Below are 17,464 nucleotides of genomic sequence, written 5' to 3' on the forward strand. Positions count from 1 at the left end.
TCGGTTGCGTGTGACGAGCCTGTCCCCGCCATCGTTGTGGCTCCTGCTCCAAAGTAATAGCTGACTCGGCATGACTGCCGCCCTATGCGGAGAGAGCTGGCATCATCGTCATTATTGATTGTCATAGCAAACGAGACGCGCGTGTTGGCCACGGCCAAACTCTATCTACTGCCTTCCCTTCGTCCGATCACTTGTCGGAACGGCAAGGCAGGTAGGCACACGCCCCGACGTCGACTATGACTTGATGCGAAGTGGCCGTTGCCTCGCTTCCTACGATGAAAGGCAGATGGTGTCGTCAACTCTTTCTCGTCTCTGGTCAGCCAGCCGTGCCTGCGGCGTGGGAGGACAAGCGAATCTATGACTTGGAGGCGTGCTTCCTTGCTCGAATACAATTTCTACATCCGGCGCAATATTGCATTGGCCGGGGAGACCCTGGACGCCTGCGACGCTGTCTCAACCGGTCACGCCCATCGTATTTCCTCCGCCTCACCAATCTTGGAGATGAGGGGCCGCGGAGTCGCCATCGGCGCATTTCTACGGCCTTGTTGCCTACTGCTTGTCGTGCATACACAAGTACGGGGCGCAGGACAAGTATTTGTCAAGTATTTGTCAAGGAGAAAATTAAGTTTTCTGATCAGTCTCCCGTGGAAGTAAACCTTTTCCTGGGGGCGGTGAATGCTGCTCCAACGCAATGGCATCTTCATCGTCCAATGTCCTTGTCATTCCTCCCTTGCATCATCGGAATCATTTGCCCACTTTCCTGGTCCCACAAGTCGCTAATGGTGCTGAATCTTGCTGCTGCGGATGGGCCTTTCGTCGTCTCGTCTCGCCCCGCGCGCACGTCATCCTGCTGCGCCAACAGCCAGCTGTCGGTTTCTGCTTGCACTACAGTCCAACGACAGTCCACGGACTGCATTAAACCCATGGCGTTTTTGTATGGCCGTTCCTTTGTCCGTCTTGCATTTCATTTTCGTCGTCATCGCCTGCCATTCTGGTGTCCTGTCGGGAGTTGTCCGCCGCAGCCTTCCAATGGCCGCACTCTCCATTCCATCGGCCGGATCGATCGACCGCCGTAGGGCAGCAAGGCAGGCTACTTCTGTACCGAGCAGCAGGGTCCCACGAATGAGCCACTGCCTTGGTTCTTGCACCTGTCGCGCCGCACATGCCTCCGCCGCCTGGTCCATCATTCGGCTCCGAAAGGACGGCTCCAACCACTGGCCGGACAAAGTATCGTCGATGCATTCTTGTTCGTTGACGCATCCTCGCTCGGTGCTCCGGATATGTAGATGGTTTTCCAGCGACCGACAGCGAAGCGTCCCGGCGTCATGCTGGATGGTTCAAAGTCGTGCCCAAAAACTTCCAAACAAACACCCCGGATCGTGTAGGAGGGCGCTGGCTCACAGATATCTGGTCTGCATCCACTCTTCGTTCCGCATTCGCAGGTCCAGCCCGTACCGAGCCCACCACCTCCGGACCTTGGTCTGGTCCCCGATGCTGTCCTCGAGAGCCTCTTCGATGTTGCATGTCCGGAACTCGACGAGCTGCTTTCGTCCGTCCATGCCTTCCAACTCCCCGTGAGCGAACCTGCGCCACCACTCCAGCACGTCGACGTGCTGGTGCATCGTCGAGCTGATGAGCACCTCGGCGTCAAACACGAGCTTGTTGTCCCCCTTGAGCCGTCTCCAAGTCTCGAGCACGTGGACGTGACCCCAGCGGCTGGCCACCTTGGCGACGGCGTCGCCGTGAGCCACGGGCACGCCCGACGCGTCCCACCATCGCAGCACGTCGTCGTGGCCATGCTGGGTGGCCCACCACAGCGAACGGCCCGGCCGCAGCACCACTGTTTCGTCCTGGGCCGCCGCGTCGCGCCACCACTCGAGCACCAGTAGATGGCCCTTTCCGCTCGCCTGCTCCAGCGCCGCTTCCGTGTACCGTAGCGGAAGGCCGGAACGACGCCACCACCAGTCCAGCACCGGCACGTGACCGTTCTTGGACGCGCCGTCCATGGCCTCGGCGTCGTACGTGTGCTTGTCCCGAAACCAGCGACTCTGCCTCCAGTAGTCGAGGACGTCGGTTCGGGGGTAGTAGGCCGACGCGTTGGTCGGCAACGTCGTGCCGTCAAAGGCCTTGAACAGCTCCGGTCGGTTGGCTTCCATGTACTCGAGCACCTGGATGAGGCCGAATCGTATGACCAGCTTGACGAAGAGCGCCGAGACGTCGTGAAAGTTGGGCGGCGACTGCGACAGCTTCTTGCAGACGGCGGCCGAGTTGCCGGTGAGCACGGTCCACTCCAGCTCATGCTCGTACACGCTCAGCCGGTCCGAGGGGTGCTGCGCCTCGAGCCGCCACGGCGGCGGCATCGGCAGGTGCGTGTAGATGCCCAACGCTTTCGCGAGCTCCCAGTCTCCGGCGTAGTCGAGGACGATGATCCATATCTCGGGCGGCAGCTTGGCTCGTATCGGGACCTTGCTCTCGGCGATGACCGGCGTGCTCGTGGCCATCTCGACGTCGCGCCCGAGGCCGAGCAGATCCGCTTGGTTCCTAATGATGCCGAGCACTTCGTTGAATCCGTTCCAGTTCGGCACTCGCTTCGGATTGGTGCCGCCCTCGTAATGCCACAAGATGGGCGTCATGACCCGGACCCACTTCCATTTTCGATACAGCTTGCTCAAGTGTCGCTTCGTCGTCGGGTTCGACCACATGTGCGTGCTCATGCCGGGCACAAGCACGATGCTCTTTTGCACGTTCCACCCCCGGAGGACCTCGCCGAGGAAGGTGTCGGCGATGCCGGCGAGCATCTTGGCCATCCCGTTGGCGTCGAGCGGAACGCAGACCATCAGATCGGCCCATTCCACCAGCTCGTACGCCTGTTGCCGGTAAAACTCGATGTCGTCCGCGGGCTCTCCTTGACCGGGCGAGAGGCTGCGGTTCTCCATGACGATGATGGCTTGCGTCAGCCTCGGAACGACATCATCCACGATGGCCCTCGTCTCTATCTGCATGTTCTTGGACAGCCGAACGACGAGTGCCTGGGCCCAGGAGGTATCCCGCGGACCGGTGGCTGCCACCAGCAGGTGCAGCTTACGGCATCGCGGGCTCATCTCGTGGAGCGAGGAGAACGAGGACGTGGACATGGTCGATGCAAGCCGCGGCGGAGGGGACCGACGGTTCGCCATGACGGAATCGGTGCTCTGCCGCGGCACATCCTTCTCTCGTCGTCAAAGGCGACGGAAGTGAAGGCCTCGTTCAACGACGTTGTCCACAAAAACGGGGGATTCGAAAGCCGGCTCCCATCGCCGCAGCACGCCTCGGCTCGGGTAGCAGTGCGTCGTCGTTGGGCAGCAAAATACTAGCCAGGTAGCTACCTGCAGTTGCACCTGTACTTGTACTCCGCACCGTGCTGCTGCGTCATTTGCAGGTTGGCAGATGAAGTGCCGGCCTTGTTCTGGAGGAGACACGAAGCAACGAGGTGCTGTTCATGAATGGTGTGTAGTCGTAATTAGTCCGTAGACGAGTGGCAGCGTCCCGAAGAGCTAAAAAAGGGGCGATGCTTTAATTGATTTAATTAATGGATAATAGCCGTAGTCCATATGGAGTAGTTCTGTCTGGCATGCGAAAGCACCAAGATTTGGGCCTGGCGCTGCGTGTTTCGCATCCAGCCTCAGCCCAAATACGTACTGGTCGCGTCGCTAAAAAAAAAAACCAATGTCAATGCCGAAACGTATGATCAACACGTCGTCGTGGGAGTGAGGATTGCTGAACCAGGCATACGATATATCGTGGCTCAAATGTAGAAATGTGTATTAAAGCAACTCATAATGCATTACTAAAGCCATGAAAGAAGCGTCGTAGAAACGCTCGTATTCAGTAATATTCAGTACTTAAATGGGGAATCGACGCGGTGATGACGCTGAGGAGCAGGCCAAATTGAATGTCACATGACTCGGAAGCCGATTCCGGCAACCTACTTTGGAGTGCGTACAGCAGCGCCTGCCAGCCAGTTTGCCGTCATAGACGGCTTCCAATCGTCAGAAAACTTTGCCTTGCGATTGAATAGTCTCCCGCAGCTCGGCAAGAAACTAGTGAGCATCGACGCCATCCGTTACAACATCGACAGGCACGCCGAGACGTCACCACCACCCCGCGCGTTCGCTGCCGCTTCAAAAATTTCTCCCCCCGCAAAGGAAACCTTGCTCCGGCAAGTCAGCCTGCGGCCATGTTGGACCAGATGGCGAATGAGATAAAGCTCATCTCGGGGAGCTCCCACCCGGAGCTGAGTGCCAAAGTCGCCAGCCGGTACGTCGAATTCCCTCGTGCCCTCTACTGTCTCGCAGGATGCCATGACGGACCGACCGACCGCCTCACCCGGCCGCCTCGCGTGCTGATGGATATCCCCGCAGGCTAGGCATCTCCATCGCCAACACCATGAGCCTGAACTATTCGAACCAGGAAACGAGCGTCTCCATCGGCGAGTCCGTTCGTGACGAGGATGTCTTCATCCTTCAGTCGACGGCGCCTGGCGATGTAAACGACGGCCTCATGGAGTTGCTCATCATGATCCACGCCTGTCGAACCGCCTCGGCCCGGCGCATCACCGCCGTCATCCCCAACTTCCCGTATGCCCGACAAGACAAGAAGGACAAGTCTCGGGCACCCATCAGCGCGAAGCTCATCGCAAACATGCTGCAAGTGTCTGGCTGCGTAAGATTCCCAACCCCTCAGCCTCGCCGTCGAATGGCACATCGGGCTACCGTACGCTTACACGGAACAGAATCATGTCATCACCATGGACCTGCACGCTTCGCAGATCCAAGGGTTTTTCAACGTCCCCGTCGACAACTTGTACGCGGAGCCGTCCGTGTTGCGCTGGATCCGGGAGAACCTCGATGTGGAGAACTGCGTCATCGTCTCGCCCGATGCCGGCGGCGCAAAGCGTGCCACTTCCATCGCCGATCGCCTCAACACCGCCTTTGCTCTCATTCACAAGGAGCGCCCGCGCCCCAACGTTGTCGGTCGCATGGTTCTCGTCGGCGACGTGCAGGACAAGGTCGCCATTCTCGTCGATGACATGGCCGACACGTGCGGAACGGTAAGCAGGAGCTGCACATCGGGCGTCGTTGCCTTGCCGTGGCAGTGCTGAAACTAGGTCGTACAGCTCGTCAAGGCTGCCGAGACGGTGAACCAGCACGGCGCACGCAAGGTCTATGCCATCGTTACCCACGGCATTCTGAGCGGCAAGGCCATCGAGAACATCAACCAATCGTGCCTCTCCGGCTTGGTGGTGACAAATAGTATTTCTACCACCGCCACGGGATGAAATTCGGGCTGAAGCTAACGTTCTGACAGCTGTTCCTCTCGGCGATAAAACGGAACGGTGCCCCCAGCTAAAGGTCATCGACGTCTCCGGCACCCTTGCCGAGGTAAGCAATTCCACCATTTCCTATCGTGATTGGCCCCGCTAACATGATCACTAGGCAATCCGCCGAACTCACAATGGCGAGTCTGTGTCATATCTCTTCACCAATGTGCCGGTTTGATCGGCCGGCTGTTTGCACCAATGTCATCCTCTGGCCTTGGTACGGCAAGCCCTGCAGCCGTCATGGAGCATGGCTGACTCTCCCGTCTCAAGAATGGCTACCATGGGAGCCAGAAGCGCAGCAAAATGACCAGCCTGCGAACCCGACTTTGTCCAATCGAGAGCGGATGCTCGGATTCTTTCGAATGGCCGTGCGGTCGTGTATTTATAGCCTTGTCCATTTGGGCATCCGCTGACACTTGCGACTCACGGCCATGAGTCGCCATCGGAGCAGCACTCTACCAACCTTTCTCATGTATCGATGTCGTGTCTCGTTGCCGATGGCCTGGCAAGAGAGGTGAAGGTGTCCGCTTGGACAGCACTAAGCCGCCGGGCAGGGTTGCAATGACAATGACGCAACACGCCTTTATTCCATAGTATTTGACTCGAAAATCATTTGCTTCCGACATGCCACTCTCCTGATGCATCTCGAACTAAATATTCGAGAACCCATACAGTACGTCAGCATTGGCTGAGGAGATTGGTATGCGCCGAGTGCGCTCGACCTGACCGCAGCCGGCGATGTGCAAAATACAACTACTACAAGTAGACTATTTCGCTATTTTGTAAATGGTAAGGCAATCTAATAGTGAGGAAACAGCAGTGGTCAATTCCATCCATCATGTGCACATTGGAAATTCGAATCTCTCAGGATCTTGAGAGGCGTGGACGCAAACATAATTGCTTCAGAATGCGATGTAGCATTTGACTAGAAATAGTTCGCAACGATGCCATACTGTATACTTTTAAGTGTACTACGGAGTACTACTTACTGTACGGAGTACGGAGTATGGAGAGTACTTTTATGGTACAGTGGCAAAATAATGATAATGCGGCACTGTGCTTGTCAGTACAGCACTTGGTAGGTGTGAATGGGTAGGACAAGTAGTATACAGAACAAGTATTTATAATGCAAGTACTTGAGATTATCAATACTCCGTACTCCGTGAGTAAGGATTGATACAGTGCTATTCCGTACTCCATTCGCACACGTAAGTACTTATTTAGTTGTACTTAGTTACTGTACAAGTACTGCAAGTGTTGGGAGTATTACCTCGCCCGTACTAGCCTGTCATCGTCATGAATGATATTTACATACCGGTCTGAGGAGGTTCCGAGACCCACCTTTCGGGGGACCCAGTCGGGTATGCGCCTCCTTCCATCGAGGGCGGTGTAGAGATTCTGCCACGTTGTAGACAGCTTCCAGGGAGGCCAGAAGCTTCATTGTAAATGTCTAGGTGCACGAGCGACCGGATCTGGTCATCGTAAAATATCCTTCGTTGACAGTCCGTGACAGTGGAAAGCTGCATGGATGAGAGACGTGCTTGCATGCTCATCAACGAGCGAGTTCACGCACGAAATCGCGCATAATGACAACCCACTTTCTCGCATCGGAGCTCGCCAACCTCATCCAAGAGAGCAAGCGCAAGCACAATGATCTTCGACAGGTACTGAATCCTTTTTGCCGTCCCCTGATCCCCAAACTCCATCCCAGCCTTTCTGACCAGCCTTTGTGGCGTAGGCTGCCGAGAAATCGCTAGAAGAGCTCAAGCAGCTGGGAGATGTACCCGAGCAAACGGCTCGAGAGCGTAAGGAGACCCATCCCTCATGAAGCAGCCAGCCCATCGTCATCGCCATCATCTGATTATTTTACGCCTTAGTGCTTTCGCAAAAGTCAAGCTTCGTCAACCCATTCATCATTGCCTGCGGCACAAAGAATGCCAAATTCACCGGCATTGCCATCGTCTGCCTGCAACGCCTCATTGTCTCGCACGCCTTGCCGAACACCAAGCTGAGCCAGGTCCTCGAGGCACTAATTCAAGCATCGTCCTCGGGTCTCGACGTCCAGCTCAAGATTCTTCAGGCACTACCTTCTCTGCTGCAAAATTATGCCTCCGAGCTCAAGGGCGATCTGCTGGTGACGACGCTGAACATTTGCTTCATTCTGCAGGGCAGCAAAAACGCCATCGTCAGCAACACCTCGGCCGCCACATTGCAGCAACTTGTCGTGTCCGTCTTCGACAAGGTTGTGACGGAGGACAGTACGTTGGGCCCTCCCCCTAGCCCGGGCCGGCTACTAACAAGCATCTATCAGAAAATGAACCTGACGCACCGGTCGCCGGGGAGGCATCTACCGCTGATGGCCAGATCAGTGTGAAGGCAGCGGCATTGGATGCCTATAGGGTGCGTGATGTTCTCGCACAGCTCATCTGGTTGCTGACCCGGCTAGATTTTTATCGATCTGTGCCTGATGACCGAGGGCCAACGACCCGAATTCCTGCGACCCTCCGGTCTGCCGCAGACCTTCGGTTTGGAGCTTATCGAGTCGGTCATAACCTCGCACGCTGCCGTCTTCACAAACCATCCAGAGCAGGCACAAATACTCCGCACCCGGGTCATGCCGCTTATCGTCAGTGCGCTCAAGGGTAAGCCTAACTTCGCCACCACAGTCCGCCTCGTTCGCATCCTCTACACGATGCTCCGGAGACACATGGATATCCTGCCATCCGAGTGTGGAGACTCGCTTGAAATCTTGACGCAACTGCTCGACCAAGGCGGTACCCTCTGGAAGCGCGCGCTCTGTATGGAGGTTTTCCGGGGCATCTTTGCCGAGCACGCCTTGGTGCGGCGCATATTTGCCCTCTACGACGCCACCGATGGTGAACGAAATATTCTCATGAACCTGACGGCTACTTTTGTTCGTTTGAGCACCGAGAAGCCGGCGTCCATTGGCCTCGGCCACCAGTCGACCATGGCCGCGACTGACCCGTCTGGCACGAATATGCAGTCCGATCAAGCCATGCTCGAAGCCAGCGGCATGACGGGCATAATCGGCGCTACTGGGGGCCCCGAGGCCTCCACCACGGGCATCAGCGTCCAATGGAGTTCAGTTCGTGTCCCATGCATCGATCAGCTCGACAAAACGGAACCGCCGTCCGTTCCGGAGTCGTACATTCATAGCCTGATTCTCACCTGCATCTCATCGTTATCGGACGGACTAGCCAAGTTCATCCTCCCTCTCACAGTGCACGGGGACAGGGGCCGCCGAAAGGTGTCGCCGATGGACCCGAGGAACGACTCTCCCGCAGATAGCCCGACGCGGAAGGCCTTCCTGGATAGGACGTCATCGCTGAAAAAGAATGCGGTACCGATCAATCCACTGGACCTGAAGGATCACCCGCTGTATCCAGAGGTCAAGATCTGTGCCTTGATCATCGAAGAATGCTGGCCCGCCGTTCTGGCCACCTGCTCCACCTTTCTGTATGCCGCTCTCGACCAGGAGTACTACCATGGACTTGTGAGAGCATTCCAGAGGTTTGCCCATGTTGCCGGCTTGCTTCACCTTTCAACTCCCCGAGATGCCTTTTTGACAACTCTTGGCAAGTCTGCGGTGCCACCTAATGTACTCACTGCATCGTACAACTCTGGTCAGCCGAGGCCATCGACGCCCAACTCGCAGGCTGAGACGCCGAATACGCTCTTCAGCAATGCTCGTGGCCTCCTCAACGTGGAAGCCCTCACAATCTCGTCTCCTCTGGGGGAGAAATCGCGGCAGAACTCGGTCGATACGACTCCTGCCTCCCTAAACACACGCAACATGCTGTGCCTCCGAGCCCTCTTGAATTTGGGCATCGCCTTGGGGCCGACACTGAATACTGCTTGGAGCATCATCATCGAAACGCTGCAACAGGCCGATTATGTCTTGTTCTCGACGGGAAAGGGTCCCGGACGCGCAATGTCGATGAGCCGCCCCATCGACCAAGGCGAGGATGACGCCAACTCTCTCATGTCAAACTTCAACAACGAAGTCCGCTCAGTGGAAACGGCAGCCAAAAGGCTTATGGAGAGCACCTTTGACTTTCCCAATAATGCGTTTGCAGAGGTCATCGAGGCCATATGCGGCTTGCTAAGCCAGCAGCTGCCGACGGAGAGGTTTGAAGCCGGCGATAGGACTCAGCCGTCTTCTCCAGTCGACAAGGCCCGTCGGCCATCCTTTGTTCAGCATCGCCGCGTCTTGAGCTTTTCAAGCCAAGCCACGGGATCTTCAACTCAGGAGTATTTATTCGCGCTCGCCAAGCTGGGTGATATCGCGACGATCAATATCGAAAGGTTCCTGACCAGCGACCCCGAAGCCTCTGGCTGGGATCAACTGACCGAGGAGCTCATCAACGCGCTAGACTCGCCAACCATGACTCCTCCCGTCAGAGTCAAGGCGGCAGAGACCCTGTCACGGCTGATGCTGGAGACTGCCAACGCCGCTAGCTCGATGCCTGAACAGGCTCGGGCTCCGATTCAGCTACGACTGCTGGGCGCTCTGCAACAAGCTCTCGGCCTCCTTCAGAAGCATTCCCGAGGTGCATCGGTGGCCAACGGCGCCGCCGACGTGGATGTTCACAGGATTATTTTAGAGGGTCTGAAGAGCATCATAGAGGGTTGCGGCGAGAGTCTCGTCAACGGTTGGGACATTGCCTTTGAGATCATTGGAAGCGTCTTCAACTCGTCGCAGCCCATCCCCGAGGAGAAACGGGGGGCGTCCGGTAACTCTGGACTGCTGACCACCCGGGCAAGCAAGCTGGTGCGATCGTCCTTCAGCTCGCTGCAGCTAATCTGCACTGACTTCCTGGCATCTCTTCCAAACTCTTGTTTCCTTATCCTGGTGGATACTCTGTACAAGTTTTGCTCGCAGGGCGACGACCTGAACATTGCCTTGACGACGGTCACATTCTACTGGGTTTTGTCCGACTTTTTATCGGCCAAGAAGGAGGAATCGCTTGACATCACTGCGGATCTGATGGGAGGCTCAGACATTTCCGCGCTGGAGAAACGAGCGGCTGATCGCAGTCAAAAGGGGTCAGATGCGGCGTTGTGGATGCTGCTGCTCTTGCGATTATCAACCGTCACCACTGATGAGAGACTCGAGCTCCGCAACAGCGCAATCCAGACGCTGATCCGAATATTTGACGCCTACGGCGATCGCCTCAGCCCGGAAGCGTGGTCCATCTGCGTCAAGTCGGTCATGTTCAAGCTGCTGTCGTCCCTCGAGGGGGAGCTCGACGCTGCAGAAGCCGACAAGGTGGAGAATGGCAGCCGTACGGGATGGCATGACACCGCCGTCGTCATCCTCAGCGGCATTTCCAAGCTGTTGGCAAACTATCTGTACAAACTCACAGCCGACACGTCCTTCAACCAGCTCTGGCGTGAGCTGCTCGGCCACTTTGCCAGGCTGCTTGACTTTGAGGTTCTCGACATCAACACGGCAACATTCAAGGCATTGAGCCACGTGCTGTCGCAGACTGGTGACGACGAGAAGACACCGTTTGGTGAGAAGACGGTCGAGTTTGCTTGGGAGCTGTGGTCTCGCGGCATCCCGACTTCGAAGAACAGAGGGGGCAAGGAAGAAGACAATCAGAAGTGTCTGATGGCGTATGTCGCCACGCTTTGCGAAATCTACAAGCTGATTCAGATCAGATTAACCGTGGAGACGGTCGAGCGAATTATGTGCCTTTTGCGCGAAACCGTCGAGGAGGCATCGGTGAGCAGCTATGCTCTGGACATTGAGAACGCAACGCCCCTCCAAATCCAGACGCTGGCGGCGGTGCAGATGATTCGAACGGATGTCAATGGCGTTCCTTCGACCATGATCCAGCAGGTCTCCACCTTGGTCACCCTGCCGTACGATCGGGTTCCGTCGAACGAACCCGGCGGCGCGAAGCGAACGTACGTTGCCATTTCGAAGGCGAGCATGAAAATCCTGCAGACGCTCATTCTTCAGCATGCCTCCGACAAGGGCATCTACACGAGCGGCGCGCTTGCAACAGGGCTGTCTGCGTTACAGAAAGCCATTGGCCTCAAATACCAATTCCCCGTCATCACCAAGTCGGTTCAGCCATGGCAGCTGGCGACCACCTCGGCTCTGAACATTTTGGATGCCACACTCGGCCAGCTCAGCTCCCTCGGTGTTCCCTCGAAGGCGGCCAAGGCCATCTGGGCCATCACCGTCTCGGTGGCCGACGGCATCCTGAGTGCCGATACGGACACGGCGGCGGACAAGAGCAACTTTGCCGACGATGAAGCGTTTGACATTGAGTCCTTTCGCACGCTCCGCAAGATGCTCATTCCGCGACTCGGCGGCGAGGCTATCGCGGAGAAGACGAGGGAGGCGTACGCAAGAAGCTTGTTCAAGATTTCCATCATCCACAGCCTCACGCCTGACGAGGAGGCCATCGCCGACAAGGGCGGCGACGCGGGGTTGCCATTGCTCTACGCCGCGCGCCTCGGCCGAACGGTGGCCGTGCCGGCAGTGCGACGCACCCAAATGGCGTACGTCGCCTTTGGCGAGCTGTTTTCTCTTGCCTCCACGCATTCGTCGACGTCGGGATCGGAAGAGAGCAAGGATGAAAAGCCGGCGGTGAAGTCGGACGCACGGATTCGAATCGCGAGCACGGCCACGCCATTCCTCCTGTTGCGGTGCGCCCTGACGATGCGTGCCTACGTGGCGGATCAGCCATTGCGAGGGGAAATGCCGCAGCCCTTGAGCCAGCGGCGGGAGCTGATCTGGTTGCTAGGGAAGCTGGTCGAGCTCGAAAGTGAGGGAGAGGCGAGCGAAGGGGTCAAGGAGGAGAGCAGGAAGTATCTGTTGAAGCTCTATCCCCTGATGGTGAAGGCGTTAAGCGTAAACGGCGACGGCAAGGTCTTGGAACTTTTGAGGGACGGGTTGGAGATGTTGGGCCGGGAAGTAGGGGTTATGTAGCTTCACGAGGCATTTTTTTATGAGCAGCGGATTGCGTCAAATCGTCCAGGCCCTGTCTGCGATGGTGTTGAATGTTGAATGAAGATGATTCACTTGGGCCAAGTCTAGGGTAAGCCGGCAGTTCAGTTGTGGGTACCAAGTCCTTGACAACCGTGGGGCTATTAGTGGCAGCAACATTTTTGAGCTTTCCCATCATCAAAATCAACACTCGGGCGATCGAACGCAGCGACGACAGCATGGGCAAATCCTCCAAGGACAAGCGTGACGCCTACTACCGGCTGGCCAAGGAACAAGGCTGGCGTGCTCGAAGCGCTTTCAAGCTCCTTCAGCTGGATGAAGGTACATACATGCCTTGTGTGCATGGATGCATGCTCTGCACCGCTGCCCAATGAGACAATGCTGACAGATGTCTTCAGAGTTTGACCTCTTCGCCAACGTCTCTCGCGTGGTCGATCTTTGCGCCGCTCCAGGGAGCTGGTCCCAGGTGCTCTCGCGCGTGCTCATCCAAGGCGAAACGTTTGGCCATACGGCATGGCAGGACCGTGAGGCCAAGATCCGGCGGCAGATGCTCGACGTGTTCCCCGGAGCCGTGTCGGACCGGCAGAGAGCGGAGGTGGAAGGCGAGATGCGGCAGCAGCAGGTCGAGTCGCAGCCGCGCGGGGATGTCAAGATTGTGGCCATCGACCTGCAGCCCATCTCACCCCTCGCCGGCATCACGACGCTGCGGGCGGACATTACGCACCCGGCAACGGTGCCGCTGCTGCTCAAGGCGTTGGATCCCGAATACGACGAGAGCAGGGCCTCGCAGATGGCGTCACACCCCGTCGACCTCGTGCTAAGCGACGGCGCACCGGACGTGACGGGCCTTCACGACCTGGACATATACGTGCAGTCGCAGCTGCTCTTTGCCGCTCTCAACCTCGCGCTGTGCGTGCTCAAGCCGGGGGGCAAGTTTGTGGCCAAGATATTCCGCGGACGCAACGTGGACGTTCTCTACGCCCAACTCAAGATCTTCTTTGAAAAGGTGATGGTGGCGAAGCCTCGGAGCAGTAGGGCGAGCAGCGTCGAGGCCTTTATCGTGTGCCTCAACTTTTGTCCGCCGGCCGGATTCAGCGCCAGCCTAGAAGAACCGCTGGGCGTGGGGCGGCGGCTGGAACGAATGGCCACGGAGAGGGAGAGGCAGCTCCCGACGGTGGCCGAGGTGGCGATGCAGAATACGACTACGGGCACGTGGGAGCCGGCGCCCGTCTCGGCTCCCGGCGTCGGCGGCAACGGCATCGTCGAGATGGAAGTATACGACGAGACAGGCACGGAGAAGGAACGGGCAAAGGAGAGCAGCGGGGAGAGCACAAGGTGGATTGCGCCGTTCATTGCTTGCGGCGATCTATCGGCCTTTGACTCGGACGCCTCCTACCAACTTCCCGAAGACTACGTCTCGCTCGATCCCGTGCAGCCGCCGATCGCGCCGCCGTACAAGCGGGCGGTCGAGATGCGAGCGGCGCAATCCAGGGCAGCGAGGTAACGCGAATGGCTGGCCACTCATCAAGCTAAACGGAAGCGCATGCTACAAGAGACGATGCAAGGCGGGCGGCGGGAGACGTTTGCTCCTTCGGACGGCGCGATGGTCAGTGAGCCGGGGGATCCTTCTGGCCCTTGCCGCCCATCTCGAGCAGGACGAGGCCGGCCGAGGGACCGTCGTCGAAGTCGACGGCGCCCAGCTCGCGCTGGTACATCTTGGCGGCGGATTCGTCGTGAGTCATGAGGATGAGACCGCGCAGGTTGGGCCACTCGTCGACCATTTCCTTGAGCGAGCGCATCATCCACGAGGCCAGGCCGCGGCGTTGGAATTTCTCGAGGACAAAGACGTCGGTGAGGTAGGCAAAGGTGACGTAGTCGGTGACGACGCGGGCGAGGCCGCAGAGGCTGAACTGGGCGCCGCCCTGGATGACGTGGGGGAGGCCGCCGTTTGCTGGACCGAGGGTATGTCGCGTCAGAGGCGAGCGGCAGACGCCGGCGACGTCGGACGGGTAGGTTGGGGGGCTACGAACCTTTCATCTGCTCCGCCGTGTCCGGCACGGCGTACATGCTGAGGGTCATGCAGTTGTCGAGCATCTTTCGCATCTGCTTGGGCTCGAGCGGGTCGTTCCACCACATGAGCTCCGAGTCGAAGACGTCGTTGACGGCGCGGGGGTCGAGGAAGGCCTTGTCGGTGGTGAGGAAGAAGCCGTCACGATACCACGACCTAGGTTCGCCATGCGGCTGGAGCTTGCGCTCGACGGTGCAGTGCTGGGAACCCATGGTACCGCCTCGGATGGTTGGGCGTCGACGGGAGACGGTAGCGTTCGGTCTCGGCACGAAGGGCACATAGATGGGCCCCGTCCAGCGGCGGCGAGTTTGGTCGGGACGTGCGGACGACGAGAGGGAGGGACACGAATTCGCAGCCTCCGGTGCCCGTCCGTCGTTTCTCCTGTCGCTTTCCGCCAGTCGGTTTTCGTCGAGACGGGACGGAGGACGGCGGCGAGATGGGATAGGGAGCAGATAGGGGGCGGGTAGAGGATGATGGCGATTGGACACGGGGAGGTTCGATGCTGCGTTGGACGTGCGGGAGGATTTAATACTCGAGGTGGATATTCGTCACGCCGGTCTTTGCTCGTCTCGCTTTCCTGGTGCCCGCTCGCACCTGCATGTCGGTAGAAAACTCCTGCCACGTCGATGAAGCAGGTAGGTACGTCGGCTCATGTACGGCACAAACGGTGCAGACGATCAATGGGATATGACGGTCCAGGATCAGCCCTTGGCCGCACGCATGGCGTATCGGTCGACACCTTGACTGGCAAGGTGAGCAGGGGCTCATGTGGGCAAGCTTGATAGTTCACGGTTGGCACAAACGGACTACACCTCTGCGCGTGAATATCCACCCAACCCCCCCTTGCTTGGGCTTGGGCTGAGCGCTCGCCGCAATGCCCCGATCCTATCGTCGGTATGCGAAGGCCGGGACTCGAAGGGATCTCGTGGGAGCGAGTGCATAGCGAGGTACTTGGTGCAAGCGCAGTGGTACGGCATGGCCTCGTGTCACCGGTTAGCAACGGGCTCCGGCGTGGAATTACGTACACGGGCGGCCCTGTGATCGCCATCAGCTGCACCCGACGGCCGCTAACGGGGACCACTGTTGTGAGTTTGTGCCGGTCTTCCACAGATCGATCTACCAAGGCTGGAGCATCGCAACGAGATCGGCGGGGGAGGGGGACCGGCGGGAGGGGGGGGGGCGGGTCAGGTGGTCGTTGGTGGAAGGTTAATTGATCGGTTGAGCCATCGGAAACAGGTTCTCGTCGCCTCGCCGCCCCGAATTGCCGTTCGTTTTGGGAAGTTGGAGGGAGAAGCGAGAAGTCGGGCCCCTTGGCTCGATTCTACTTGGGGCTACTGCGACGAGAAGGACGGGCAATTCCATTCTCGGAACTCGGTACTGTCGTGAACAAGGAGTCGTGACAATCTCAAACTGGACAAGATTCGTGCACGGCGTGGAGAGTACAAGTAGGCAATACTGACCGACTGTCGTGTGTAGGAACGGGCGAGAGAGTAATACGTGTACGCGTACGTCACTGCACTATACAACAGGCAACAGCCTACCTACTTGTAGTAGGTACTAGGTCAGTACATTTCATAGCACTCGCACACCGACTTCTGCCGTAGGTGTACGTTTTCGGTACCAGGAGTTGAACGGAGAAGCAGGAGGTGCGAAGGTACAAGTGCTGTACGGGTACCTCGAGACGGCGAACTACATGTATTGTCAAGTACTTGCGAGTTGCACTGTACTTACAGTACGTGCTTGTGGAACTTGTGCCTTGGTACTCCGTACCCCGTACCTCCCCGTGCCTACAGCACAGCCAGTACTCAGAGGGCAACGCACAAGCCAAGTATCAGGTACAGGTACTTGCTTGCATGCTCGTACTTACTGTGCTAGCATGCGTGCCTCGAGCGCGGCCTCGTGACGGTCGGGGGGACGGTGACTGTTAAGGGGACGGTGCCTTTTGTTTCACCATTGATCGAGCGACCTCGTTGCATTCTCGGAGATGCAGATGATGACGGTGACATGTACACGGACGTACCCAACCGCTGGCTTCCCCGATCGGTTCGCCATGAACTTCCGAAGCGAGCACTAGAGCAGTGAATCCGGCAAGCCGTCCTGTCAGGTCGCCGCGTTTGGCGGCGAGCAGCGCTAGCAGAATGCAGGCTCGGCTGCGTGTACTTGGATCCACGCCCAGAATGCGCGGCGGAGCAAGTACCGCACACACGTGCAGGCAAGGAAACATGCATCGGCGCGGGAGATGCTATGTTCATACGAGGTAATACGGAGTACTCCGTAGATCATTGGCACTCTGACACTTTGCATGTAAGTACCTGTACAGCATCAGTACCGAGCACACGTAGGTCCTCCGTACTCTGCTCCGTACTGTGCACTGCACTTGTATGCATGTGTCGGCAAGTCCTCCGTACCACCTGCGAATGCATGTATCAAGTACAGGAGGCATTCATATTTGGGTTGGTACAGTTGAATGTACAGATCGGTGCCTCTGCTGTGCGGTGCATTTACTGTACATGAGGTGCCTAGTACTACTAGGTACCTAGTAGGTGCAGTACAAGCATGTTTAGCACTATTAATACTTGCTCCGTACTTGTACACCATTCTCCATACTTGCATGCATGTATCGGTACGAGAGGCATTCATACGTGGGTTGGCACACTGGCATGTATCAGTACCTCCTCCGTACACTGCACTTGCTTGCCTGCCCGCATGCTTTAGCACGTCCTCCGTACGGAGTACACCATGCGGGCACGCATGTACCGGTACGAGATGGCTTCATACGCGGATTGGCACACTTGCATGTATCGGTACCTCCTCCGTACGGCGTGGTACCTGTGCAGCTTCGCTTGTCCGGCCCGCGCAGACAAGCAGTCGCTCCGCCAGTCCATGGTGCTGTCCGTAGATGGCAAGTGCGAGCGTGACCGAGCGAGACGGCGGAGCGGGCAACCACACGCGGGCGTGCCTGTACGGTTCGACGATGATCACGCCGCGTTCCAGCTGTTCCTGTGACATCGCCCCGCCACGACCGAGACCGACCGACTGACCGACTCTCCTC

General features: G+C 57.8%; 4 protein-coding genes across 4 annotated transcripts; 2 read left to right on the top strand and 2 right to left on the bottom strand.

Moving 5' to 3' along the window:
• Positions 1-1,397: 1,397 nt before the first annotated feature.
• DCS_07065 (uncharacterized protein) lies at positions 1,398-3,134 on the bottom strand (the record flags this gene model as incomplete). The annotated part of the gene is made up of 1 exon (XM_040804351.1): positions 1,398-3,134. One exon carries the CDS (start codon positions 3,132-3,134, stop codon positions 1,398-1,400), a length of 1,737 nt encoding a protein of 578 aa, XP_040654455.1.
• Positions 3,135-4,216: 1,082 nt separating this feature from the next.
• Positions 4,217-5,537, top strand: DCS_07066 (putative ribose-phosphate diphosphokinase catalytic chain I; the record flags this gene model as incomplete). Its single annotated transcript, XM_040804352.1, has 6 exons — positions 4,217-4,296; positions 4,401-4,701; positions 4,772-5,089; positions 5,156-5,291; positions 5,347-5,420; positions 5,475-5,537. The coding sequence occupies 6 exons, from the start codon at positions 4,217-4,219 to the stop codon at positions 5,535-5,537; spliced, it is 972 nt and encodes a 323-aa protein (XP_040654456.1).
• A 1,408-nt stretch (positions 5,538-6,945) lies between these two features.
• DCS_07067 (endosomal peripheral membrane protein) lies at positions 6,946-13,848 on the top strand (the record flags this gene model as incomplete). The annotated part of the gene is made up of 7 exons (XM_040804353.1): positions 6,946-7,023; positions 7,098-7,164; positions 7,237-7,617; positions 7,671-7,759; positions 7,806-12,322; positions 12,448-12,665; positions 12,743-13,848. The coding sequence occupies 7 exons, from the start codon at positions 6,946-6,948 to the stop codon at positions 13,846-13,848; spliced, it is 6,456 nt and encodes a 2,151-aa protein (XP_040654457.1).
• A 103-nt stretch (positions 13,849-13,951) lies between these two features.
• On the bottom strand, positions 13,952-14,624 carry DCS_07068 (GNAT family N-acetyltransferase; the record flags this gene model as incomplete). Its single annotated transcript, XM_040804354.1, has 2 exons — positions 13,952-14,295; positions 14,375-14,624. The coding sequence occupies 2 exons, from the start codon at positions 14,622-14,624 to the stop codon at positions 13,952-13,954; spliced, it is 594 nt and encodes a 197-aa protein (XP_040654458.1).
• Positions 14,625-17,464: the final 2,840 nt, after the last annotated feature.

This window comes from Drechmeria coniospora, chromosome 03 (assembly GCF_001625195.1).
Source record: "Drechmeria coniospora strain ARSEF 6962 chromosome 03, whole genome shotgun sequence".
Taxonomy (NCBI): domain Eukaryota; kingdom Fungi; phylum Ascomycota; class Sordariomycetes; order Hypocreales; family Ophiocordycipitaceae; genus Drechmeria; species Drechmeria coniospora.